The sequence below is a fragment of the Anolis sagrei genome, chromosome 6 (genome assembly GCF_037176765.1).
Source record: "Anolis sagrei isolate rAnoSag1 chromosome 6, rAnoSag1.mat, whole genome shotgun sequence".
NCBI classification, from domain to species: domain Eukaryota; kingdom Metazoa; phylum Chordata; class Lepidosauria; order Squamata; family Dactyloidae; genus Anolis; species Anolis sagrei.
Genome location: NC_090026.1, coordinates 132,908,513 through 132,935,587, shown reverse-complemented (window position 1 = coordinate 132,935,587; position 27,075 = coordinate 132,908,513). Strand labels below are relative to the sequence as shown.

At 47.2% G+C, this 27,075-nt stretch overlaps 1 protein-coding gene across 1 annotated transcript; it reads left to right on the top strand.

The window, feature by feature from the left end:
- The first annotated feature begins 4,535 nt into the window (after positions 1-4,535).
- On the top strand, positions 4,536-27,016 carry LOC132779721 (zinc finger protein 420-like). Its single transcript, XM_067470584.1, has 7 exons — positions 4,536-4,638; positions 7,739-7,853; positions 7,993-8,119; positions 9,083-10,407; positions 16,782-17,012; positions 21,972-22,101; positions 23,173-27,016. Exons 1-7 carry the CDS (start codon positions 4,619-4,621, stop codon positions 24,516-24,518), a joined length of 3,294 nt encoding a protein of 1,097 aa, XP_067326685.1. The 5' UTR covers positions 4,536-4,618; the 3' UTR covers positions 24,519-27,016.
- The last annotated feature ends 59 nt before the right edge of the window (positions 27,017-27,075 follow it).

Here is a 27,075-nt window from a genome sequence, read left to right as displayed (position 1 = left end):
GGAAGAGAAGCCTCGCCATGGAGTCCCTTTCCAAGCATGGGCCCTCCTTCCTTCTCTCTCTCCCAGTCACCTTCCTCTCTTTGTCAGCCCCACCAAACACAGACCTCTCCTTCTTCTTTCCCCCTGGAGAGGCGGGCGGGTGGCTGCTTCGTGTGGACACTGCTTGCCAGGCTTCACCTTCCCTTGCCTGGGCACTCTGCAGCCCTCAGCCTTGCAGGGCCTTGCAGGGTCTGAGGGGGGGGGGGGCAGGAGGCATTTTGAGAGGTGGGCCTTGCTCACCCATATTGGCCCCTTCTTTCTGCCGCAGCCGCAGGGCGCCTTCCATATGAGCCTGCCTGTGTGCCCCCAAAAACCCCCAAACAGAAGGCACCCCGCAGCCATGGGCACCCCGCAGCCAAGAAGGGGCGGCGCTGGGTGAGCGAGGCGTGCCCCAAAAAGTGCCTCCCGCCTGCCCCATGCCCAGCCCAGCAAGGCTGAGGGCTACAGCAAGGGCTACATCCCTTACTGCCAGAGACCAGGCAAGAGGTAGAGAAGGGAAGGAAAGAGGGAGAGAAGAAAGGATTGAAAGAGGGTGGGAAAGAAAGAAGGAAGGATGGATGGAAGCAAAGAGCAAAAGAAGGGAGGAAAGAAAGAAGTAGAGAAGGAATAAAGGGTAGAAAGAAGGAAAAGAAAAGGGGGAGGGAGGGAGGAAAGAGAGAAGGAAAGAAAAAAGGAAGGAACAAAGGAAAAAGGGAGGGAAGGAAGGGAGGAAGGAAGGAAGGAGAGAGAGAAAAAAGGGAGGGAAGGATGGCTACAGCAATTATAACAGACCAATGAATGACCATCAATCATAACACCCCCCCCCCCCGCCCCACAAAAAAAATGGAAAGGATTTAAAAAAACCCAAAAGATAAATGACAAAAAGATAAACGACATACAGGAAAAGGGGAAGGAAGAGAGTGGGAAGGAAGGGGAAAAGAAAGAAGGAAGGAAGGAAGGAAAGAGAGAAGGAAGCATGGAAGCAAAGAGCAAAGGAAGGAAGGAGGGATGGAAAGAGGTACAGAAGGAAGAAAGGAGAGAAAGAGGAAACAAAGAGGGATGGAATGAAATGGGTAGAGAAAGAAGGAAGGAGAGAAGGAAAGAAAAAAGAAAAGGAAGGAAAGAGGGAGCGAAGGAAGAAGAGAAAGAAAGAGGGAGGGAAGAAAAGAAAGGATGGAAGCAAAAAGCAAAGGAAGGAAGGAAAGAGGCAGAGAAGGAAGAAAGAGAAAGGGAAGGAAAAGAAAAGAAAAAGGGAGGAAGGAAAGAGGTAGAGACGGAAGGAAGGAGAGAAGGAAAGAAGAAAAGGGAAGGAGGGAAAGAAGGAGAGAAAGAAGGAGGGAAGGTTGGCCACAGCAACCTGTGGCAGGTACAGCTAGTACTTCATAAAAACAAGACACCTCCTGAAAATAAGCCATAGAGTCCTTCTGGAGGAAAGATAAATATAAGACAGTGCCTTATTTTTGGGGAAACACAGTGGTACTAACAACTTGTTGTAAGTCAACAACCTTCCTTCCAAAGAGATGTCTCTTCTAATCAAATCTCCATGCGGAGAACACCATCCTGGCATCTTTGAATAATATCTCTTCTTAGATGTATTCCACACTTGCCAGAATGATCTCCTTAGGAAGGGATTGTTCAAGGTTGAATCAGCTTTTATTATACATCCTTTAAAAAAAATAAAAATTGGTAAATAAATACAAACCACAACAATACAAACAGCAGTGACTTGTTATACTAAAGATAGGCTTGAATCCCAAATTTCAAACTTTCTCCTTCTCAGTGTGATCATCTTTTGTTTCTCAATATTAACCAATCCTGTCTTACAATGGGCATAGTAATACATTTTCAAAATGGGGAGACCCATTCCTCCTCTTGTCATTCTGTCATGTACCTTAAAACTCACCCTGGGTCTCTTCCTTTCATAGAATTGTAGAATCCTAGAGTTGGAAGAGACCTCCTGGGCCATCATCCAGTCCAACCCCATTCTGCCAAGAAACAGGAATATTGCATTCAAATCACCCCTGACAGATGGCCATCCAGCCTCTGTTTAAAAGCCCCCAAAGACGGAGCCTCCACCACACTCTGGGGCAGAGAGTTCCACTGCTGAACGGCTCTCTCATAGATAGGAAATTCTTCCTAATGTTCAGGTGGAATCTTCTTTCTTTCCTGTAGTTTGAAGCCATTGTCCCATTGTTCCGTCTTCCAGGAGCCTGGTTTGCATTGCCCTTTAGTTGCTTGAGATAGCACCCCTTTGCTTTTTCCCCAGGGTTGCTGCAGTCTTAGCAGCACCCTGAAAGTTAATTATTAACAGAGATTGGAAGCCAGCCTGCAAGCCCTTGCAGCTATTGGTTTAAAAAGGTATCCTTTTGGTCTAGAGATCACCCTTTTTCCTGGGGATGAGATCTCCATTTTGGAAAGCCCTCCTGCTTTCTTTAGTATAGAAAAAGCCTCAGATGTGCTGGTGGCCAGCTAGGCAAGCTTGGACAAGCCATTGTGAGTACAATTGAGATTGAGATTAGGGTCGAGGTTACCCTCTCGCCTTTGAAACTGGCGTTGAGTTCAGATAGAGAAAGACCTGCTCTTTCTAGAAGACAGTAGCTCATGGCTGGGACAGGGAATATCTCTGGATTTCTCTGCCATTGAGAAAGCTTCATTACTTCATCTCCAAAACTAATCTTGAGCTTAGATAGGGGAAGACCGGCTCTTTCTGAAAGACAACAGCTCAGGGTTAGGGTAAAAGATCCCAGGATTTTTTCTACCGTTGGGGAAAAGTTAACTCGGTAACTGTAGGAAAAAGAAAAGAAAGAACATCTATATGTGTTGAGGATTCCTCATTGTCAGAAGAGGAAGGGGAGCAGGGAGGTGCTCAGGTCTTGGAGGGAGAGGATGAAGAATCCAACAATGAGGCTTTGCAGGTGCCTACTTCTGTAGAAAGATGGAGGGAGTCAGAGAACAGGCGGTGGTCAGTTCGATTAGCTGCTAAGAGATTGATGAGCTAATTGGGTGACACCCTAAGCCCTCCTGCATGGGATGAAAATCAGAAGCAGGAGAACTTAGCTTTTCGCTGCTAACAACAATTCTGTTACTGTTGGAACCTGCTTTGTGACTCTGTGATCTGTGCCTTTATTGTTTGCTGATTTTGTTGGGACTTTGCCAAAGACTTTCATTGGTGTCTGTAGTAAGACTTCCTTGTTTCCTTTTCCCAATTGCATTTGCTTATTTTGTTTGCTGGAGTAAAGCATTTTTCTTTTACTTTCCATTTTGCAAACTGTTTCTAAAGCTGGTGCTTTGCTTCTAAAGCAAAGTCAAAGGCTTTAGAATAGTCAATAAAACAGAAAGACATGTTTTTTCTGAATTTCCCTGCCTTCCTCCATTCTCCAGTGTCCAGATATTGGCAATCTGGTCTCTGTTTCCTCTGCCTTTTCTGAACCCAGCTTGTCCATCTGGCCACTCTCTCTCCGTGTCTTGCTGGAGTCTTCCTTGCAGGATCTTGGTCATGACCTTCGTGACATGAGAAATAAGGGCCACTGTACAGAAGTTTGAGCAGTCTTTAACATTTCCCTTTATTGGTATGGGGATATAAGTGGATTTTTTCCAGTCTGATGGCCATTCTTGTGTTTTCCATTAGGCTTGGGTGATTTCGTTCGTTATTTTCATAATTCGTTATTAATTCGTATTTAAATTAGCTTACGATCCAATATTGAGCCATGCAGGACTACTGTGAGGAGTAATTAAAAATAAAAACAATTTTTCCAATTTAGTTCGTATTGTTTCATAATTGTTTCGTAATTGTTTCAAAATTGTTTCAAAATTGTTTCGTAATTATTTCCGTATGTCTGGTGCAAGTTTTATAGTTGTTGTTTGTTTTATCAGTGATAAAAAAATAAATTATCACACCAACAGTCAACAACAGAGGGAGAGGGAAGCTTCAGAAGTTCCCCCGGTCCCATTTGGAGGTTTTTTTAGCATATTGCACATTCGCGTCCGCCATTAACGAATCGATTCATAATTTTACAAAATTTCGTATATTTCGGACTTTTTTAAAGGAAAATTTCGGAATTCTTTAAAAAAACGAAACGCAAGGTCCCCCTAAAAAGGAAATGAGTTTAGAACCAATTTTTTCCATGGTTACCCAAGCCTATTTTCCGTATTTGCTGGCACATGGCATGCATCACCTTGACAGCATCCTCTTTCAAGATTTTAAACACTTTGGTTGGGATCCCATCATCTCCAACTGCCTTGTTGTTAGCAGTGCTTCTTAAGGCCCATTCAACCTCACTAAATATCTAAATTTACTAAATATCTTGTATTCATTCAAATATTGATTTGCTTTCCAAACATAATGAGAAATGCACTGATGGCATTGGTTGAAAGTGGGACTGCATTCCACAGAAGGGCCAGCAGGGGGAGCCCGGGGTTCTCTATTGCATCCTTAGGGTTAAAAGCAGGGATTCCCCATTCCCAGAGAAGACAAAAAGGAAGTGACGTTGAAGGGGGGGGGGGCACTATAGAGTATTCATGGAAGGGAGGGCTGGAGGAGCAACCATAGAGTTTGTGGACAAAGGGAGCCCTGGCCAGAAGGACCCCCAACATCCCTCTGATGCAAGAAGGGGCTGGATGGTGATTTGGGGGCAGCAATTATTGGGGGGGGAGGTATGTTTTGCAAGGGGAGGGGAGCATGATGGAGGAGGGGGTCATGCATGCTCAAAGTGGGGGGGGGGACCCACAATTGTGGGACAGAAGATGGGAGGAGGAAGACCCCCCCCCAAAAAAAACTGGGGGTGCAAGAGAACACCCCCCCAATAAATAGAAGCTTAATATGGGGGTCTGCCCTTTGCACACACTCATTCTTAAAACATCCTTTCCCCTTTGGAAACATAATTGTTGGAATAGCCCCCCCCCCCCAGGGGTCATCTAGTCTGACCCCCAGCAGCCCCCAGCTTGTGCCGACCCAGAAGGTGCCATGCTATCCCAAACGCTCTTTAACGTTTCCATGAAACCCCTGGGAGAGATCACGCGGAGTTATGGGAAGGATGATGTCAGTATGCAGATGACACCCAAGTATATGACTCCTTGCCTTCAGAAACATCCTCAGCTAAGGAGAGCAAGACTCCTCTAAACTAATGGCTGGAGGAGGAAAATCACATTGAAACTGGCTTGGAGCCATGGGTTCAAATGACAGGAAAGGAAATTCCACCTGAACTTTGCTAGGAAGGACTTCCTGACTGTAAGAAGAACTGTTCAGCAGTGGAACTCTCTGCCTCAGAGTCATAGAATCATAGAATTCTACAGTTGGAAGAGACCTGGTGGGCCATCCAGTCCAACCCCATTCTGCCAAGAAGCAGGAATATTGCATTCAAATCACCCCCAACAGATGGCCACCCAGCCTCTGTTTCAAAGCTTCCAAAGAAGGAGCCTCCACCACACTCCGAGGCAGAGAGTTCCACTGCTGAACAGCTCTCACAGTCAGGAAGTTCTTCCTAATGTTCAAGTGGAATCTCCTTTCCTGTAATTTGAGGCCATTACTCCACGTCCTAGGTCTGATGGAAGCTCCTTCCTTGGAGGCTTTTGAATAGGCACTGGATGGCCATCTGTCGGTGCTTTGATTGTGCTTTTCCTGAATGGCAGAAGGGGGTTGGACTAGATGACCCATGTGGTCTCTTCCAATCTCTTCCAATCTTATATATATATATATATATATATATATATAATCTCATGTCAGGTGTGACTTGAGAAACTGCAATTTTTTAGAAAATGTCATGTCAGGAACAACTTGAGAAACTGCAAGTCGCTTCTGGCTGACAGACGGGAGCTCACCCCAGGGGACGTTGCCTGGATGTTTGATGTTTTTTACCACCCTTCTCTTATATCCCCACATGGGGAGCTGGAGCTGGAGCTGACAGACGGGAGCTCACCCCAGGGGACGTTGCCTGGATGTTTGATGTTTTTTACCACCCTTCTCTTATGTCCCCACATGGGGAGCTGGAACTGACAGACGGGTGCTCACCCCAGGGGACGTTGCCTGGATGTTTGATGTTTTTTTACCACCCTTCTCTTATGTCCCCACATGGGGAGCTGGAGCTGACAGACGGGAGCTCACCCCAGGGGACGTTGCCTGGATGTTTGATGTTTTTTACCACCCTTCTCTTATGTCCCCACATGGGGAGCTGGAGCTGACAGACGGGAGCTCACCTCAGGGGACGTTGCCTGGATGTTTGATGTTTTTACCACCCTTCTCTTATGTCCCTACATGGGGAGCTGGAGCTGACAGACGGGAGCTCACCCCATTCTCCCTGGATTCAAACTGCTGACCTGTCAGTCTTCAGGCCTGCCAGCTCAAGGGTTTAACCATAACCAGGTGTGTCAACTGGGTCCGCAGCTTGGGAGAAAGAAGGGCTCCTGCATCCCTCTCTCCCAAGGTCGGCCCAGGTAGAGGCGAACCCTTCCGCAGTGAGGAAATGAAATAGAAACAATAGGACACACTTTATCACAGTGCCATTGCTACACAGTGTAACGTAGGCAACTTTTGTATCCAATCCAGTCCCGCATGACCAGCCATCCCCCATATGCAAGGGAGTGTGAAATGTCTTTGCGAGGACAAATGCCACTTACTTAGGCGATCCCTTGTCTGGGTAGGATTGTCCTCCAAGATTGGTGTCCTGGGAGTGGGTCCGTAGGTGGCTGTGGAGCCCTCTTCTTGATCTGCGTCTTCTCCTGCAGTGAGGATATCATTTTCCAGGTGGAAGGCGGTCCCGGTCGGGGTTGGCTTGATGTGCCTTCCTCTTGAGAAATTTCTCCTTTTCGCTCTCCATTTGTGCCTCTTTGAATTCTGCAGCACTGCTGGTCACAGCTGACCTCCAGCTGGAGTGCTCAAGTGCAAGGGCTTCCCAGTTTCCAGCTGTTGATGGCGGAGGACCATTGCTTCAATGCTGGTGGTCTTTGGTTCTTCCAGCACACTGACGTTTGTCCGCTTGTCTTCCCAAGAGATTTGCAGGATTTTTTGGAGGCAGCGCTGATAGAATTGTTCCAGGAGTTGCATGTGACGTCTGTAGACAGTCCACGTCTCACAGGCATAGAGCAGAGTTGGGAGGGGAATAGCTCTATAAACAAGCCCCTTGGTCTCCTTACAGATGTCCCAGTCGTCAAGCACTCTCTGCTTCATTCGGAAAACTGCTGCACTTGCAGAGCTCAAGCGGTGTTGTATTTCGGTGTCAATATTGGCTTTGGTAGAGACACATACATATATACAGACATACACACACAAAACACATATACACAGACTGGGCCACAAGACACTTATCAGGCCAACAAGTGACCATCCCTCAAAAAAACAAAAACAGAGGAAAGGACTTAAAAACCCCAAAAGACATTACAGTGCATGCGTGAAAACAACTCTAGGGCCCTTCCCCCCTCCATTTCTACTTGAGTCAAGTGTGAATGTTGCAATTGCCCACCTGGATTACCTTTGAATAGCCTAGCACCTTAAAAGCCTGGCTTCTACCAGCCAGCAAGAAACCTTTGGTGGGAGAAGTTCCCTAGCGCAGATTGTTTCATGTCCAGAAATCTTCTGTTTTCTGAGGGCTGCAGTAACGCGTGGCCGGGTGCAGCTAATATTATAATAATAATAATAATAATAATAATAATAATAATAATAATGTCTTTTCATCATATCTCTCCTGTTCAATGGCCACAGATGGATTTGTTTCCTGGTTTCTTCTAGGCATCTTGGGACGCACAGAACGGTCAACGTCATAGTGTTTCTGGGTCCAACGTCTCTCCCCATTTGCCTCCCAGGAAGGACAGGCACGATGGCAGAAGAAGAGGCTTCTGCTCAGGTGGGCCGCAGCATAGTTCCTTCCCCAGTACCGTGCCACCTGGAGCTGAGGATCTGGGCCATTTTGGGGAACTTGGGAGAGGGAAATGCAATGGTATTTCATCCCATTTACTGCTGCTATCGTCCCCATTTTTCTGCAGGAGATGCTGACCTTTGAGGACGTGGCCATCTCTTTCTCCCCACAAGAGTGGGAGATGCTGAGTGACGGGCAAAGGGAGCTCCACTGGGAGGTGATGATGGAGAACTACAAGATGCTCGTCTCGTTGGGTAAATAGGAACTCCTTCCCCATTCCCTATTAAAGTCCTTGTGTCTCTGCATGTAAGAAGTAAAGCTTTTGCTTTAGGAATTGTGTGTCCTCAGGGGGAAGAAGTAAAGCTTTTGCTTTAGGAATTGTGTGTCCTCAGGAGGAAGAAGTAAAGCTTTTGCTTTAGGAATTGTGTGTCCTCACGGGGAAGAAGTAGAGCTTTTGCTTTAGGAATTGTGTGTCCTCAGGGGGAAGAAGTAGAGCTTTTGCTTTAGGAATTGTGTGTCCTCAGGGGGAAGAAGTAAAGCTGTGGCTGCTGTTTTACTCAGCACCGTGGGTCTCTCTCCCCCAGCACAAACCAGCAACAGTCCATTGGTCTCTCTCACTACCCCCCCCCCCCCCCCACAGACAACAGTAAAGCTGCTGCTCCCCAGCATTGACCAGCAACAGTCTTTGGGTTTCTCCTGCCCCACACAAACCGCAGGGGATAGATAGGGGGAATGCTTCAGCAAGCAGTCTGCTCCTGAATCCAGAGAGATCATCCCATAAAGGCAGATTGTTGTACCATACTTCATAAATAAAACATCCCCTGAAAATAAGCCATTGTGTGTCTTCTTGAGGAAAAATAAATATAAGGTTGTGTCTTATTTTTGGGGAAACACAGTACTTAGGCAGCTGCTTAATTTTAGCAATATATAGTGTAAAAATTGTGGGGGTTTGTATTATATCTGGGTTTTTTTTACTATGTTTTCTTTATTTCTGAATACAAATTATGGGGGGGGGGGGTCGAATCAGTCCAAAATAGTGTAGATTTGTGTGTAGATTTGTCTCCTGTCATCCTGGGTTTGCCGCTTTGAGTCTCTTCTGGGAGAGGAAAAACTAGTTAATAATGATGACCATAATAGGTTGGAGAGGAGGTAGGCAACACATAACCAATCCTCACTCATCCTGACTTCCTTGCTTTTTACATCTTTTTACATCCCAGGGAATGACCTCTACTTGCTTTCTTCCGATGGGATGTTCTGGAACACTTCGGAAGATGAAAGTGCCCTTGCAGACCGTCGGGCGTGTCTGGTGGATGGGTTGCCTGAGACTTCATCCCGCCTGGGCCGCAAGCACCAAATGGACCCTGAGGAGGAGGAGGAGGAGGAGTTTGTGCCCGAGGAGCACCCCCCTGCCCTGGAGGCACCATCCGTCCCAATGGGGGGCCCCTACCCCTGTCCGCTTTGTGAGCAGTTCTTTCGGGGGAAGAAGGAACTGGACCGGCACCAGCGGAGCATCCACTTGGGCGACAAGCCCCACGCGTGTGCTGAATGTGGGAAGGCGTTCCGGGACAAGAGCGACCTTCGGGTCCACGAGCGAATCCACACGGGAGAGAAGCCCTTCACTTGCGACATGTGTGGGAAATCCTTCCGGGAGAAGAGCAAGCTCATCGTCCACCAGAGGATCCACACCGGGGAGAAGCGTTGCATCTGTCAGGAATGCGGGAAAAGCTTCAGGGACAAACATTACCTCAGGGACCACCAGAGGATCCACGCGGGAGAGCGGCCCTACCATTGCGAGGAGTGTGGCCGGAGCTTCCGGACTCGGAGCCATTTTACTCTTCACCAAAGGATCCACACCGGGGTGAAACCCTACGTTTGCAATGATTGTGGAAAGACCTTTGTGCAGAAAAGCAACCTCATGAGTCACCAGAGGATCCACACGGGAGAGAAACCCTTCCCTTGCGAGGAATGTGGGAAGACCTTCCGGGACAGGAAGACGCTGAGATACCACCGGAGGATCCACCTGGGTGAGAAGCCCTATCCGTGCCAGGACTGCGGGAAGACCTTCCGGGACAAGAGCAGCCTGACCGTCCACCAGAACATCCACTCCGGGGAGAAGCCTTTCATCTGCTGGGAGTGCGGGAGGAGCTTCCGGGAGAAGATGTACCTGAAGGATCATCAGAGGATCCATACTGGAGAGAAGCCCTTCCCCTGCCAGGAGTGTGGCAAGACCTTCCGGGCTAAGCGGACCCTCAAGTACCACGAGCGCATCCACACCGGGGAGAAGCCCTTCGCCTGCTTGGACTGCGGGAAGAGCTTCCGGGGCAAGAGCAGCCTGACTGTCCATCAGAGGATCCACACTGGGGAGAAGCCTTTCATGTGCTGGACCTGCGGGAGAAGCTTCCGGGAGAAGGTCTACCTCCGGGAACACCAGAAGACCCACCTGGAGGAGAAGCCCTACCCCTGCAGCGACTGCGAGAAGAGCTTTGTCCACAAGAACCACCTCATGCGCCACCAGAAGTTCCATGGGCCTCTCCCTCTGCAATGATGAAGCTCCCATTTTGGTGGGGTCTCCCTCTCTGGAGGCTTTTAAGCATAGGCTGGATGGCTATCTCTCAGGAGGGCTTGGATTGTGTGTTCCTGAGTGTCAGGATGTTGGACTGGAGGGCCCTTCCAACTCTAGTGGAATATTGACTGCCCAGTGAAGTCCAGTGGAGTCGCCCTTGGAGGTCTTTGAGGAGGGCTTACATGGAACCTTGCTGCCTGGCAGAAGGGGGTCAGATTGATGGCCTTGAGGGTCGCTTCCAACCCTGTGGTTCTAGGATAACAACGTTTGAGAATCCAAAATTCTCAGTTTTGTTTTCAGTCTCAGATCTGGACGGCATTTACAGGCAAATAGAACTTGTCTCCTTGGATGGTATGGATTGAGTAGCTTCAGGAAGTCTTCCAACAAAGATGTGGTCAGAGGGGTTCGTGGGCTTTCCACCTGGTCTTCCAGCTTAAAGGTTCCCTCGGATCTGGGCTCGGTGCTGGAGCAATCGGATTTTGCAAAAGCGGTCATGCAGCTTTGGAGAATCCATAGAAGACAATGTGGTCTGGACTGCACAGAGCCCACAACAAAGGGCGAAGGTCTAGGCTCCATGCTGAATGTGCACCTGCCGCAAGGATAATGGGAACAGCAATAATAACTGTTTCAGGGAATCCACATGGGAAGATGTAATCCGGTGGATCCTCTGTTGTGTTTGCAACCTGAGAGAATCCGTATGGAAAGAGGTGGCCCGGAGACTTCTCTGGAGGGTGTTCGGTCTACTCCTACAGGGCAGAAAATGTGCTCAGATTTGAGTTTGAGTCTCAAATAACGGTGCTCCATAAGCTAAAGCTTGTGGCATTTTGGGCTCTTCTCTCTTGTTTTGTCCACAAAACAATAATGTTCTGCCTTTTTTGAAAGAGTTTTATTTATAGTTTTGGTGCTTTGTGTGTCTGTGTGTATGTGTTTGGGTGGAGAAGGAGAGCTAAGGACTGTTATGTCTTGGTCTCTATGTTGTCTTTTTTCTCATTACATGGCCTTGGTGTGTTTTCGATGGGCTGAAAAGCTAGATATTAGGCATGGATAGAGTCGCTTCGGATAACCCATTATTCATAATAATTTTGTTAAAATTACCTTTTTGAAGCGATATCGAAGCTTTTTTAAAAACCGGAAGTCCCTTTGTCCTTCTGAAGCTTTTTCCGCCATTTTTGTTATGACTTATGAAGTGAGTCGGAAATATTTAGCTTTTCCTTCTTCTGGTCCCTGGCCTCGGCTCAAGCCTGAGAAACCAGTTTTAAACCAGAGAAGGAAGGATTTTTTTGGCCTCGGCTCAAGCCAGAGAAGCCAGTTTTAAACCAGAGAAGGAAGGAATTTCCTGGCCTCGGCTCAAGCCAGAGAAACCAGTTTTAAACCAGAGAAGGAAGGAATTTCCTGGCCTTGGCTCAAGCCAGAGAAGCCAGTTTTAAACCAGAGAAGGAAGGAATTTGCTGGCCTCGGCTCAAGCCAGAGAAGCCAGTTTTTAACCAGAGAAGGAAGGAATTTCCTGGCCTCGGCTCAAGCCAGAGAAGCCAGTTTTTAACCAGAGAAGGAAGGAATTTCCTGGCCTCGGCTCAAGCCAGAGAAGCCAGTTTTAAACCAGAGAAGGAAGGAATTTGCTGGCCTCAGCTCAAGCCAGAGAAGCTAGTTTTAAACCAGAGAAGGAAGGAATTTGCTGGCCTTGGCTCAAGCCAGAGAAGCCAGTTTTAAAGCCAGAGAAGTAAAGAATTTCCTGACCTCGGCTCAAGCCAGAGAAGCCAGTTTTTAACCAGAGAAGGAAGGAATTTCCTGGCCTTGGCTCAAGCCAGAGAAGCCAGTTTTAAACCAGAGAAGGAAGGAATTTCCTCCGCTTGTTTCCCCCCACTTCTGGAGTAAAACAACTACTTTCAAAGTAAAGACCACCTAATGAAACAGGAAATAACACTTTCAAACCATTAACGAAAGGATTCGGAAGTCTCTGAAGTTTTGAAAAGTTTTGAACATTTTTTTCTGTGAAAATTGGAATTCACTTTAGACTCGAACCACCAGTGCCCCCTACAGCCGAAATGAGTTTTGAGCCATTTTTTTTAAATCAATCAATCGTACTAGATATAGATTTGAAGAAGGGGAAAATCAGGTAATTAAAACTGTGTGTCCAGAAGCGTTATTAAAGTCTATACACTCCTCTGTGTGAGGTGTTCTGATTGTTCGTGTAATTTGCTTGATTTTCCTGTCATTTGTCAGATTCTCATGTAATTTATCTTCTAATATTTCCAAGAGCATGGAGGAGTCCAAGACTCAGTGCATTGTGGTCCAAAAAAAAAGGGAATTTTTCTATGCTCAGGAGGCAGTGTTTCACCAGTGGAGCTGGTGTAGCAAGGGAGTTGTGCGCTCCCTGTACCCCGCTCCCATGAGCAACCTGATTGCCTGTCATGTATCATGTTCTGCAAGTCTTAATTCTAAAGGGTTGAGTAATCTGTAAGTAAGAGTTCATGTGTGAAAGGAATTAAGAGTGGAGGTATACAAGAGATGGGTTGCAGCTGGATGTTTCTGGATATAAGAAGCGAGCCTTGGAACTGATCTTTGAGGTGAAAGTATTCTGTCACTTTGCCAGGGCTCTGCCTTATTCAGGTAGAGATGAACCAAACTCCCAGTTTGTGTTAAACAATTTAATTAAAACAGCACTTACTTTCTGGCTGTTTTAATAGTCCAAAACATAAAACACAAAGATAGCACTCAGCCACAGAATATAAAACAAAAACAGCAAACACTGTTGCAAGTTCAAGATAAGTCCATAGTCAAAAGGTCCAGTCCAGTAGTCAAACGCTGAGAGTTCAATGAGCAAAGTCCAGGGATCAAGAGTCTATACCGTAGTTAAAAGGCAGTCCAAAGATTCAAGGTTCCAGGATCCCAAAGGTTCAGGAGACAGGTCAGGACACCGAAAAGCCACAAACCTGGGGGGAAACCAGCAGCATCTACCACCAAGATAAGACAAATACTTTTCTCCCAAAGATCAGTTCCAAGGCTTTATTGATTGTGATATATATTGATTGTTTTAATTGTTATAACTGTTTAATTGCTGGTTAATTGCTGTTTTTATATGTTTTTGTATTATTGTGTAGGCATCGAATTGTGCCTGTTTGTAAGCCGCCCTGAGTCCCCCCTCGGGGTTGAGAAGGGCGGGGTAGAAGTACACGAAATAAATAAATAAATAAATAAATAAATAACTCTTGCTCCTTATATCCAGAAACGTCCAGCTGCAACTTATCTCTTGTATACCTCCACTCTTAATTGCTTTCACCCATGAATTCTTACTTACAGATTACTCAACCCTTTAGAACTAAGACTTGCATTAACCCTTCCATCACGAACCCCTAGGCCTACCACCACCAACCACCAACAACTGCAGAACATGCCCATCTTTCGACTAGTTGAAGCTTTCGGGCAGTCTTTAGAGGCAACCCAATGGATCTAGTTCAGATGTTTTGCACTGTTGAAGAGAGTTCTGACATGCCTGCCCCTGATATTAAGAATTGGAATAAAAAAGAGCCTTAGATTCTTAAGCCTCAGCTATGTTCGGATGTAGCTATGATGGAGTTAAAATTCACAGGGAAACTAAGCCCTGCTGAGAGGCAAAGCCAAACCTGTTGACATGTCTCTCCAGCCAATCAGGGCTGAGGGAGGGGGAGGCAGAGGCTGTGATCACCAAATAAATGTTGTTTTTAAAAACTTGGAAAATTCCAAAAAAATTCCATGGATTAGTGAAATGTTATTAAACTTGATAAGCAAAGGGTGGAAAATGTGTTCTACTATTGTGGCAACTTTCACCCCAATTGCTTTAAAAATGAGGGGAATAGGAGCCCCATTTATAGTAATTTTATTTAAGTCATATGCGTGGGCTAAACTACATTTCCCAGAATGCATTGGGCTGCAGCAGCAAGCTATAGCGTTTAGTCAGTCTATCTATATAAATAAAAATGTAATGTTCGTTTGTGGGATTAACAGAACTCAAAAACCACTGGGCGAATCGACACCAAAGTTGGATACAAGACACCAACCAAAGCTATCTATGTCCTTCGCTCCAAAAAACACTGAAAATCACAGTGGAAGGGTCTTCAAAAGCCTAAAGTAAGTAAGTAATGAATCCGTGGTAAATTGTAGTTATTAGGTTGTGTGTCAATAGGGGAAGCATATTCATTGGATGTCAGGAGAGTTTGGATCGTGCGTTTCTGCCTGGGAGAAGGCGGTCAGTCTAGATCTGGCATGGGCAAACTTTGGCCCTCCAGGTGTTTTGAACTTCAACTCCCACAATTCCTAACAGGCACACAATGAAACCGGAAACAACACTGTCAAACCAGGAACAAATTTCCTTTTAGAAATGCTTTTAATAAAAACTTTGAAAATTTGCCAAAAATCCACAGATAAGTCAAACATTCTGAAATTTGGTGAGCTAACAGTGGTAAATGTGTTCTACAACTGTAGCAACTTTCATCAGGATAGCACAAAAAATGAGGGAGAGAGAAGCCCCTCAAGTTTCCCCACTGACAGTAATGTTTTCCTAAATGTGCACGCACGCCTGCCATTTACGAAGTACTTACAAAAATGTGGAAGTTTCATAAAGTTTTGAATTTTTTACCCCCAAAATTCAGAAAAGACTCCCTATATACCCATTCATCTACCTTGATAGGAAAATAATTAGATAAATAATAAAATATACATTTATCAAATTTATCTATCTTGATTGACAGATGATAGACTAGAGAATCAAGTATATACATACCAAATTTGTGTCTCTTGATAGAGCAGCAATTCTCAAAGTGTGCTATGTATCCATCCATCCATCCATCCATCCATCTATATCTATGTATCCATACATCTGTCTATCCATTTGTCTATCCATCTATCTATACATCTATGTATTCATATATCTATCTATCCATCCATCTATCCATATATTCATCTGTCTGTCTATCTATTTATCTATCCGTCCATCCATTCATTCAGCCGCCTATCTATCCACACCTCTGTCGATCTATCCATCCATCCATCCATCCATCTAATCCATCTAAACATCAATATATTTGTCTGTCTATCTATCCATCCATCTATTCATATGTCTATCCATCCATCCATCTTTCCATCCATCTATCCATCCATCCATCTATCCATATATTTGTCTGTCTATCTATCCATCCATCTATTCATATGTCTATCCATCCATCCATCTTTCCATCCATCTTTCCATCCATCTATCCATCCATCCATCCATCCATCCATCTATCCATATATTTGTCCGTCTATCTATCCATCCATCTATTCATATGTCTATCCATCCATCCATCTTTCCATCCATCTTTCCATCCATCTATCCATCCATCCATCCATCCATCTATCCATATATTTGTCCGTCTATCTATCCATCCATCTATTCATATGTCTATCCATTCATCCATCTTTCCATCTATCTATCCATCTATTCATGTCTATCTATCTATCCATCCATCTATCCATATATTTGTCTATCTATCCATCCATCTATTCATATCTATCTATCTATCCATCCATCCATCTATTCATGTCTATCTATCTATCTATCCATCCATCCATCCATCCATCCATCTATACATCCATCCATCCATACATACATACATACATATATCCACATATCTGTCTGTCTGTCTGTCTATTTACCTATCTATCTATCTCTATCTATCTATCTGTCTATCTATACATCTATCTATACATCTATCCATCCATCCATGCATCCATCCATCCATCTATCCATATGTTTGTCTGTCTACCTATCTATCTATCTATCCATCCATTTATCTATCTATCCATGTATTCATATGTCTATCTATCTATCTATCTATCTATCTATCTATCTATTTATCTATTGAGTTGCCCATGGGCTGAGAAAGGCGGTATACAAATATAGTAAATAAATAAATATTCATCCATCCATCTATGTATCATATGTTTGTCTGTCTGCCTGTCTGCCTGTCTGTCTATCTATCCATCCATCCATCCATCTATCTATCTATTCATCTATCTATACATCTATACATCCATCCATCTATTCATATGTCTACCTATCCGTCTGTCCATCCGTCCACCTATCTCTCCAACTCAACGATGAATCATGTGGAGACCTCTCCTGAATGACAGACGGGTATGACTGACTCTCTCAATGAGTGGAGCCCCAATTGGGGTGGAGACAGGATCCCCACTGGACCTCATCTCTCTCTCCGCCCTGGGCAAACTGGTGGATGCCTGGTGTGCTTCCAGATTTGACAGGAGGGCGGGGCCAGTGTTTGGAAGCAAGGGAGCTTGGGGGGGGGGGCGCGAAGGGTCTCTCCTCCTGCTTTGTGGGAAAGGGATCCCTCCGCGGCGTCGCTGTCCGAAGGCGAGCCCCCTCCGCGGCTCCTCCCTCTCGGCTCTCCGGACACGTCCGTGTCCGGAGAGCCGAGAGGGAGGAGCCGCGGAGGGGGCTCGCCTTCGGACAGCGACGCTGCGGAAAGTCCTTCCTTCTCCTCCTCTTCCTCTTCCTCCCCTCTGACGAAGGAAGGAAGGAAGCAAGCAAGGAAGGCAGGAAGATGCTGGTCCCGGTAGGAAAGAAGCGACCCGGGCGGGAGGCGGGTGTCCAGGGGTCCGAAGGGCCAACTAGGGGAGGCCACACCGGGGAGCAGGAAGGAGGCTGCCCAGACTTTCCAGGCGGGGTCCAAAGGGTTGGCTCGGGAAAGAGGCCCCCAAGGCCAGCTTTGCAGCCCAGGACACCCCTCAGTTCCCCTGGGCTTGGCCTGGGCTCCGGCTGGACAGGGCAGAGTGGGCAGCAGGGGGAGAGGCCGGACCCCTGGGCCAGCTCCCAGCCCCCAAGGCTCTCCCCAAGGCCCCTCTCCTACAGCTGGCCTGCCCAGTCCATTTTAAACTCCGACATTTGAGTTTTCCAAGACTTTCATTGCTGGAATCACTGGGTTGTTGTAGGTTTTTCGGCCTGTCTGGCCAAATTCCAGAAGCATTCTCTCCTGACGTTTCGCCTCCATTTGTGACAAGCATCCTCAGAGGTTGTGAGGTTTGTTGGAAACCAGGCAAGTGGGGTTTACATATAATGATGATTGTTGTTCATTTGTTCAGTCATCTCCAACTCTTCGTGACCTCATGGACCAACCCACGCCAGAGCTCCCTGTTGGCCGTCACCACCCCCAGCTCCTTCAAGGTTCGTCCAGTCACTTCAAGGATGCCATTCATCCACCTTGCTCTTGGTCGGCCCCTCTTCCTTTTGCCTTCCACTTTCCCCAGCATCATTCCCTTCTCTAGGCTTTGCTGTCTCCTCATGATGTGGCCAAAGTACTTCCACTTTCCCTCTGGTCTCCTTCCCTCCAGTGAGCAGCCGGGCTTTCTTTCCTGGAGGATGGACTGGTTGGATCTTCTCGCAGTCCAAGGCACTCTCAGCACTTTCCTCCAACACCACAGTTCAAAAGCATCTCTCTTCCTTCGCTCAGCCTACCCGAAGGTCCAGCTCTCACATCCATAGGTGACTACAGGGAAGACCATGGCTTGGACTAGGCAATGGATCTTGGTTGCCAGTCTGATGTCTCTGCTCTTTACGATTTTATCAAGAGTGGACATTGCTCTCCTCTCAAGAAGGAAGCGTCTTCTGATTATGATGATGACGATGATAGAATCCTAGAATCAAAGAGTTAGAAGAGACCTCCTGGATGGACCATCCAGTCCAACCCCATTCTGCCAAGTAGCAGGAATATTGCATTCAAATCACCCCTGACAGATGCCCATCCAGCCTCTGTTTAAGAGCTTCCAAAGAAGGAGCCTCCACCACACTCCGGGGCAGAGAGTTCCACTGCTGAACGGCTCTCATAGTCAGGAAGTTCTTCCTCATGTTCAGATGGAATCTCCTCTCTTGTAGTTTGAAGTCATTCTTCCATTGCGTCCTAGTCTCCAGGGAAGCAGAAAGGAAGTTTGCTCCCTCCTCCTCCCTGTGGCTTCCTCTCACCTATTTATACATGGTCCTCACCATATCTCCTCTCAGCCTTCTCTTCTTCAGGCTAAACATGCCCAGCTCCTTAAGCCGCTCCTCATAGGGCTTGTTCTCCAGACCTTTGATCATTTTAGTCACCCTCCTCTGGACGCATTCCAGCTTAGAGTCAATATCTCTCTTGAATTGTAGTGCCCAGAACTGGACACAATATTCCAGGTAAAGTGGTCTAACCAAAGCGGAATAGAACATGGGGAGCACAACTTCCCTGGATCTAGACACTATGCTCCTCCTCTTGATGCAGGCCAAAATCCCGTTGGCTTTTTTTGCCGCCACATCACATTGTTGGCTCATGTTTAACTTGTTGTCCACGAGGACTCCAATATATGATAATGATGATGATGATGATGATGATGATGATGATGAGGCAGGGCATAGTGGACAAGCATGCAGATGCAGAGTTGTCTGTTCTGCTCCACAGTCACACAAGGTGTGGGAATCTTCTGCGTCATGCTGTTTTGCCAGGTTCCCTTTTGATCTGCCCACTCCGCTTCTGAGTCTGTTCAGGGACTTCCAAGTTGCCCATTTTTGGTTTGCTCTTGGAGGAAGACCCTCCATTGTGGGGGGCCATCCAGTTGGGGTTTCCTGGTTGAGCTGCCCAGAGGGAGACCCTTGCTGTTGCTGGGGTGATGCCAAGAGGAGTGGTATTTATTATTTATTTATTTCGGGCACTTCTACCCCGCCCTTCTCAACCCTGGGGGGGGGGGGGGGAGGGACTCAGGACGGCTTACAACCGGCACAATTCGATGCCAACAACTCATCAGATAAAATACATGACAGCAATAACCAGAATAATTAAAACATTCAATTAATACAATAACAACTAAAAAGCCAATCTAGTGGCCAACGTTCACCGAGTTCTAAAATCCGTAAGTCCATTCAGCATTACCATAGTCCTTCCCAAATTCTGGTCGTCATTACCTTATCAGTCTGACAGATTACCCAAAAGGCCTGGTCCCATATCCATGTTTTCAGCTTCCGTCTGAGGGAGAGGAGGGATGCTGATGACCTAATTTCCTCGGGGAATGAATTCCACAGGTGAGGGGCCACCACTGAGAAGGACCCGTCCCTCGTCCCCACCAGCCTCACTTGTGATAGAGGTGGGGCTGAGAGTAGGGCCTCCCCAGAAGATCTTAAACTCCAAGGTGGGACATAGAAGGAGATACGTTCGGACAGGTACGCTGGCAGTTCTCATGAACCTTTCCCTTGATTTGCATCTACTGGGAGGAGGCTGGTAGCCATGCAGTGGGTGGCTTTCACGGGGTTCAACCTTATTTTTCTCTCATTTAGCAGCAACTTCCCATCTCACATCAGCGGGGTGGGGCAATGTCAGCTAGCTTGTAGAGTTTATCAACAGGTGTAGGTTTAAGACATCCAGTGATTATTCTGAATGTTTGGTTCAATGCTATGTTCCCCTGTTGTGCGTGGGCAGACCTAAGCCAAACAGGGCAAGCAGACTCGGCAATTGAGTCAGACAAGGCCAGGGCTGATGTTCATATTAATTTTGGGTCTACACCCCATGTGCTGCCAGTAAGTTTCCGCAGGATGTTATTGTGTGCAGCTACTTCGTGCTTCGTGTTCAAGCAGTGTTTTCTATATGCTAGTGTTCGATCTAAGGTGACACTGAGATATTTAGGATGGAAACGGCAGCAATAAGATCACACCAATCGAAAGGTTGGCAGTTGGAAGCCCGGGTCGGGGTGAGCACCCGACCTTCAGCCCAGCTTAATGGCCACCTAACTTGTACTGCTGTGAGCTGTGAGCTGTGAGTAGAGAAATCAGGCACCGCTTAAGCAGGGAGGTATTTTACGGCACCATAAAGAAAATACCAGAAAATGTCAGTGATCAAAGGAAGGAAGTCTGTGATCAAGGGCTCTTTATCATAGAGGATGGAGCAACAGCACCACCCTGTGGCCAGAATCGAGGACAACCTCCAGGACACCGAAGTTGGGGAAAATGCCGACACATACCTCTATCTGTTATCGGTGCTGTCTGTCTAACGGCATTGAATGTTTGCCAAGTATATGTTCTGTGATTCGCCCTGAATCCCCTTCAGGGTGAGAAGGGCGGGATATAAATAAATGCTGTAAATAAATAAATTAGAACTCTGTGTACCATTACTCCGTTTCTGAGATGTTTTGCACAGACAGATTCCAGCAGATTACTGACAAATGTCATATGATAGAACCTGAATCGCATTCAAAGAGTCTCAGAAACAGAGTATATCCCAATGTGAGACAGTCCTTGACCCTTGTTTTATGTTTTGCTCAATATATATGTTTGCTTCCTCCCTTGGAGACTCTTCTCTCCTTGTTTTCTGAGTCTAGATATTTAGAAGCACTTGGTTATTCAACCACTCCTGTTTGCCGGCATCCACAAATCACTGAACCACTTGGGTTTCTAATCTGAATTTTCAAGATGCTGAATCTGTTTGGGAGAGAGACCTCAGGGGGTTGGGTAGTTCCTCAAATGTTCGGAGCAGAGTCCAAAGCCACTATTTGTGTAACGGGGTGCTGATAACTGGAATCCACATGGTGGTTGGTTGTATTTATCAAGGGCAAGGAGGCACCGGGATTGTGGTGCAGCTGACTGAGTGTCAGCTACATTAAGATCACTCTGGCCAAAAGGTCATGAGTTCGAAGCCAGCCCGGGTTGGAGTGGGTTTCCAACCAATTGTGTAGCCTGTTGTCAACCTTTGCAACCCAAAAAACAGTTGCATCTGTCAAGTAGAAAAATAAGGTACCACCTTAAAAAGTGTGGGGAGGCAAAATTAACTGATTTATGAGGCCATAAATAAGACTCCAGCAAAGCATTCCAGCGGGGAAGCATGCGGGGAATGTGGAAGTGCTTCATCAGTGTCGCAGATGGACGATGAAAGCGACAGCTCCCCTGGTGGCCAGAAAAAGTTAAATAGCCTCTGTGTATGTCTGTATATGTTTGTATGTCAAAAATCGGCATTGAATGTTTGCCGTATATGTGTGCACTGTAATCCGCCCTGAGTCCCCTGCGGGGTGAGGAGAAGGGCCGAATAAAAAAGCTGTAAATAAATAACAAGCCCTATGAGGAGCGGCTCAAGGAGCTGGGCATGTTTAGCCTGAAGAAGAGAAGGCTGAGAGGGGACATGATAGCCATGTATAAATATGTGAGAGGAAGCCACAGGGAGGAGGGAGCAAGCTTGTTTTCTGCTTCCCTGGAGACTAGGACGCGGAACAGTGGCTTCAAACTACAAGAGAGGAGATTCCATCTGAACATGAGGAAGAACTTCCTGACTGTGAGAGCCGTTCAGCAGTGGAACTCTCTGCCCCAGAGTGTGGTGGAGGCTCCTTCTTTGGAGGCTTTTAAGCAGAGGCTGGATGGCCATCTGTCAGGGGTGCTTTGAATGCAATATTCCTGCTTCTTGGCAGGATGGGGTTGGACTGGATGGCCCATGAGGTCTCTTCCAACTCTTTGATTCTATGATTCTATGAAATAAATAAATAACATTTCCAACCTGCCTTTCCTCTTTTCGTTCCAGGCCTCGCTGGCAGCGTTGCAGGACGTCACAATCTATTTCTCGCAAGAGGAATGGGAAGAGCTGGCGGAGTGGCAGCAGGAACTCTACCGGGACGTCATGCGGCAGAACTTCCAGCTCATCGCCTCCCTTGGTACTCAAGGAAGTTTGAAAGCATATCTGTTGCCAGTCTCCCTGGAACACACTGTTTTCAAAGGCTATGCGCAATTCAGAATTTATTCTGCGCAAAATTCACATGTGGTTGTTTTCTGCAGAAAACATAATCCGTTCTCTGCAGAAATTAATATTTCTGCTTTGAAATACCCTCTGCCTTGCAGCAAATGCGGTTTTCTATCAGAATTGTCTTTTTTCTGCACAAAATTACCATATGTGAATTTTTGCACAGAACACATCCCAAATGGAGAAAATTCTCATCCACCTAGAAAATATTTTTCTATCTTTCTGGGAATATTTTCAAATACTCTTCCCATCCCCGTAAAGCAAGAATATGCCATTTTTAACATAATGGACCCTGCTGTTGCCTACTCTTGTTTTCAAGGATCCAAATATTGTATTGTCGAAGGCTTTCATGGCCGGAATCACTGGGTTGTTGTAAGTTTTTTCGGGCTATAAGGCCATGTTCTAGAGGCATTCTCTCCTGACGTTTTGCCTGCATCTATGGCAAGCATCCTCAGAGGTAGTGAGGTCTGTTGGAACTAGGGGAAAGGGTTTATATATCTGTGGAATGACCAGGGTGGGGCAAAGGACTCTTGTCTGCTGGAGCTAGGTGTGAATGTTTAAACTGACCACCTTGATTAGCATTGCCTGGAGATGCAGGCGAAACGTCAGGAGAGAATGCCTCTAGAACATGACCATATAGCCTGAAAAAAACCTACAACAACCCACCGATCCAAATATTTCTTTCAAACCAATGTATGAAGATTTTTTTTTCTCCCCAGAAAATCACTCAAAGTAGTGCAAAACCATCTCTAAAAAAATAACAATTGGCTTTTTTTCCCCCAAAACAATGCCACAAATCGTGATCTTTCCTCCTCAAAACAAAAAGAATTGAAAACAGAAACAGTCACTTCCAGGATGGGAAAAATTGGGACAGGAATGAAAATTCAACCCTCTCTCTCTCTCTTGGGTCTTAGTTTGCAATCTCTGCTTTCACAAGAACGGTCTGTAACCCGTTTCCCTCTTATTTCCTTTTTCATTCTTTTAGCTGTCTGTGACATCAGAGTAAAGGAGGAAATGAAGGAGGAAGTGAAGGAGGAAGTGAAGGAGGAAGAGGCCAGGCATGTTGGTGCAGAAGGCATGGGAAGGTTGTTCCTCGAGAGGTTTTTCCTCCAGGGATGGAAGGTTGAGGGCAAAAGCTTTCCCGACGGAGCTCAGGTGGACAGGTGGGCCAAGGAGGCTCACTGGCCAGTTTGGGGCCAAGGGCCCGAGGCCGAAGCCTTCCCTCTCGCCTGCTTGATCTGCGGGAAGGGCTTCAAGAGCCCAGCCGCTTGCCTTGCGCACCAGCGTGTCCACACGGGAGAGCGGCCTTTCGTCTGCGGGGAGTGCGGGCGCCGCTTCACCCACCGCCAGCACCTGGGCACGCACATGCGTGTGCACGGCCAGGAGCGGCCCTTCACCTGCGAGGAGTGCGGTGCCGCCTTCCGCCTGCAGAAGCTGCTCCGGACGCACCAGCGCAAGGTCCACTCGGGGGAGCCGCCCCTGGCCTGCACGGAGTGTGGCAAGCTCTTCACCCACAAACACCACCTGATGACGCACCAGCGGACGCACACGGGCGAGCGCCCCTTCCCCTGCCCCGAATGCGGCAAGCGCTTCACCCAGAAGCACCACATGCAGGCCCACCAGCGGGGCCACTCTGGGGACCGGCCCTTCCCTTGCCCCGAGTGTGGCAAGACCTTCAAGGACCGTGTCGGCGTGGTGATGCACCAGGCGGTGCACACGGGGGCAAAGCCCTTCTCCTGTCCCGAGTGTGGCAAAGCTTTTAGTCACAGGCACCACTTGGTCATCCACCAACGTGTCCACACGGGCGAGAAGCCCTTCTCCTGCGGCGTGTGCCAGAAGCGCTTCACCCAGAAGCACCACCTCCTCAGCCACGAGCGCCTCCACACTGGCGAGCGCCCCTACCCCTGCCCAGAGTGCGCTCGCAGCTTCAAGGACCGCATCACCCTCAAGCTGCACCTGCGCCTCCACACCGGGGAGAGGCCCTTCGCTTGTGCCCAGTGCGGGGAGCGCTTCCGCCTGCGCAAAGCCCTGCTCTCCCACCACCAGAAACACGAGGCCCCCGCCCAGGTCATCTGTGCCGACTGTGGGCAGACCTTCCCACGCATGCGCAGCCTGGCTGCCCATAGACGACGCGCTCACCCCTCCGCATCCGGGGAACTGAAGCCGAGCAAGAAAAGGCTGGAGGTGGAGGCCACCACCAAGAAGGTCCTGACTGAGCAGCATGAAAATGGCGGGCAGGAGGAAGGTCAACTTAAGCAATCAGAAGAGGCTGGTGGACCCCTTCCCACTGGCCCCCAGGATGCTCCAGTTGCCATGTTTCCGACTCTTTGAAAGTGTCATAGTTGAATCCAGCATGGCTGCGTTTCCAGGTGGTCACAGCTCCTGGGTCTTTAATCACCATTTAGATTTTGGAGACCTCAATACTCATCTGAAGTGCAAGGGCTGCATGTGCTTTCCATAGGAGAATTCCCAGATTTTAAGTTTTGCGTAACTAGATTGAGTTAATGAGTTCCTGGAAGACTAGCCAACCAGACGAAGAAAGAGAAGGAATTCCCATCAATAGGTGTGTAGGTGGGCTCACTGCACATGTCTCAGCCCAGCCAGCAACAGCACAGCATCCTGGACTACTTGGTCCTGACTTCTCGATTGTGACACAGTGTCCAAGTGGGCTGGTGGTGTGGTCACTCTTCTCCAGTGAGGCAAACAAGGAGAATGTTCAGTTTCATTTGCAATAAATTAGCGAGCTCTTGTGTTATAGGCACATTGGGGAATGTACCTGGCCACCAAAGATGTTACATTGTATTGAAATGCTTTTAATGCGGGGTGTAAATCATAGGATCATCAAGTCCTAGAGTTGGAAGAGACCTGGTGAGCCATCCTGTCCAACCCCATTCCTCCAAGAAGCATGAAAATCTCATTCAAAGCACCCCCAACAGATGGCCATCCAGCCTCTGCTTAAAAGCCTCTAAAGAAGGAGCCTCCACCACACTCTGGGGCAGAGAGTTCCACTGCTGAACAACTCTCTCACAGTCAGAAAGTTCTTCCTTGTTTTTGGGTGGAATCTCCTTTCCTGTAGTTTGAAGCCATCGTTCCATTGTGTCCAAGTGTCAGACTGTAGGATCTATATAGCAATATTAAATAACCACTCACAAGCCGGTTTTGCTTTGAAATGGATATATTGCTTGTATCTCTGCAGCAAAGAAAGACACTACTGACTTTTCCCCACCACCACTTCCTTTGATTCACCTTTCCTGCCCATCTCCTCCTCCTCCTCTCAGTTTCCTTATTAGAACCTGTTGCTTCACAAATTCCAATACAAGGTTTCCAGCGCCCTCTGCTGTCTTCAAAATTTCACAGAGAGAGAATGGATTCTGCCAGGATGAATTTGTGATGTCTTCATGCCCTCAGAAATTGACTCCTGACACCAGGGCAGCAGAAAGGAAGCCTTCCCCCTCCTCCCTATGACTTACCCTCCCATCTTGATCCTTGGCCGTCTTTATGTCTCCTCTCAGCCTTCTCTTCTGCAGGCTAAACATCCCCAGCTCTTGAAGCCGCTCTTCCTCATTGCCATTGAATCAGAGTCTGGCTGCCTCATCACACTAGAGCATGGATCAACTTTAAATCCGGTTTCTGCCTCCTGCAGAATTCTGGGGTTTGTAGTTTAGTGAGGCCCAGGATGTGTCTGGCTGAGCAGTTGAAAGGCCCCTCCCCTAAACCCAGCTTACCCGTCCGAACGCATCTCTCCTTATAGAATCAAATCATAGAATCACAGAATCAAAGAGTTGGAAGAGACCTCATGGGCCATCCAGTCCAACCCCCTGCCAAGGAGCAGGAATGTTGCATTCAAATCACCCCTGACAGATGGCCATCCAGCCTCTGTTTAAAATCTTCCAAAGAAGGAGCCTCCACCACACTCCAGGGCAGAGAGTTCCACTGCTGAACGGCTCTCACAGTCAGGAAGTTATGAACCTTCTAGAACTCTAAGATCTTCTGGGGAGGCCTTGCTCTCACTCCCGCTGTCTTTGCAGCTGCGGTTGGCGGGGACGAGAGACAAGGTCTTCTCAGCGGTGGCCCCTCAGCTGTGGAACTCCCTTCCTAGGGACATTGGATCAGCCCCCTCCCTCCTAACATTTCGAAAACAAGTCAAAACCTGGCTTTTTGAGCAAGCTTTTGCAAATGCAGTGTAACTCGCAAATTTAGACCCATGAAATGACTGGACAATGCAATTGGAAAATGTTTTTAGTAATGAGACGGGTGAACCAAACTCCCTAGGTCTGTCACACTCAAAATACACCATTTCTCTCTCCTTCCCATGGAGCAGAGCATGGCAGGTGGACCAGACTCCTCAGGTCTGTCACAATTTGAGTATTATTAGATCAAGTCTTTTATAGGAATATTCTGCTGATGTCATCCCAAAGTTGTAAATGAATGATAGATGTCTTCCATCCTGGCTACATCTCAGTTTCCTGGCCAGATGTTGACTTCTTGATTGGTGTTGACAAACACAAGGCTTGTGTTGACTCCCTTCTTAACATTGTAAACATTTATGTTATCACTGTCCCAGTTCTTATCAGAGTTTACTTTTCAGTTCTTATTAGATACTTTTAATTACAGTCCAGCAAGCAGGTAGTCATGCAGGCCTTAATATTATACTGGTGTCTCCAACATTATTAACTCCATCCATACATCCTTCCATTCTTCCATTCATTCCCACACATCATATTAAATCCACATTGATCAAATCTGCAATGATATTTTTGTGACAGTTATGGAAACCAGGTCCTCTCGCTCCCCAACGAAAAGAATAAAGCCAGACTCTTAGAAGCTCATGCTGCTGATGGGTGATTTTATTGAGTTTGTGAGAAAGGTGAGGATGAACTGAGTGTGG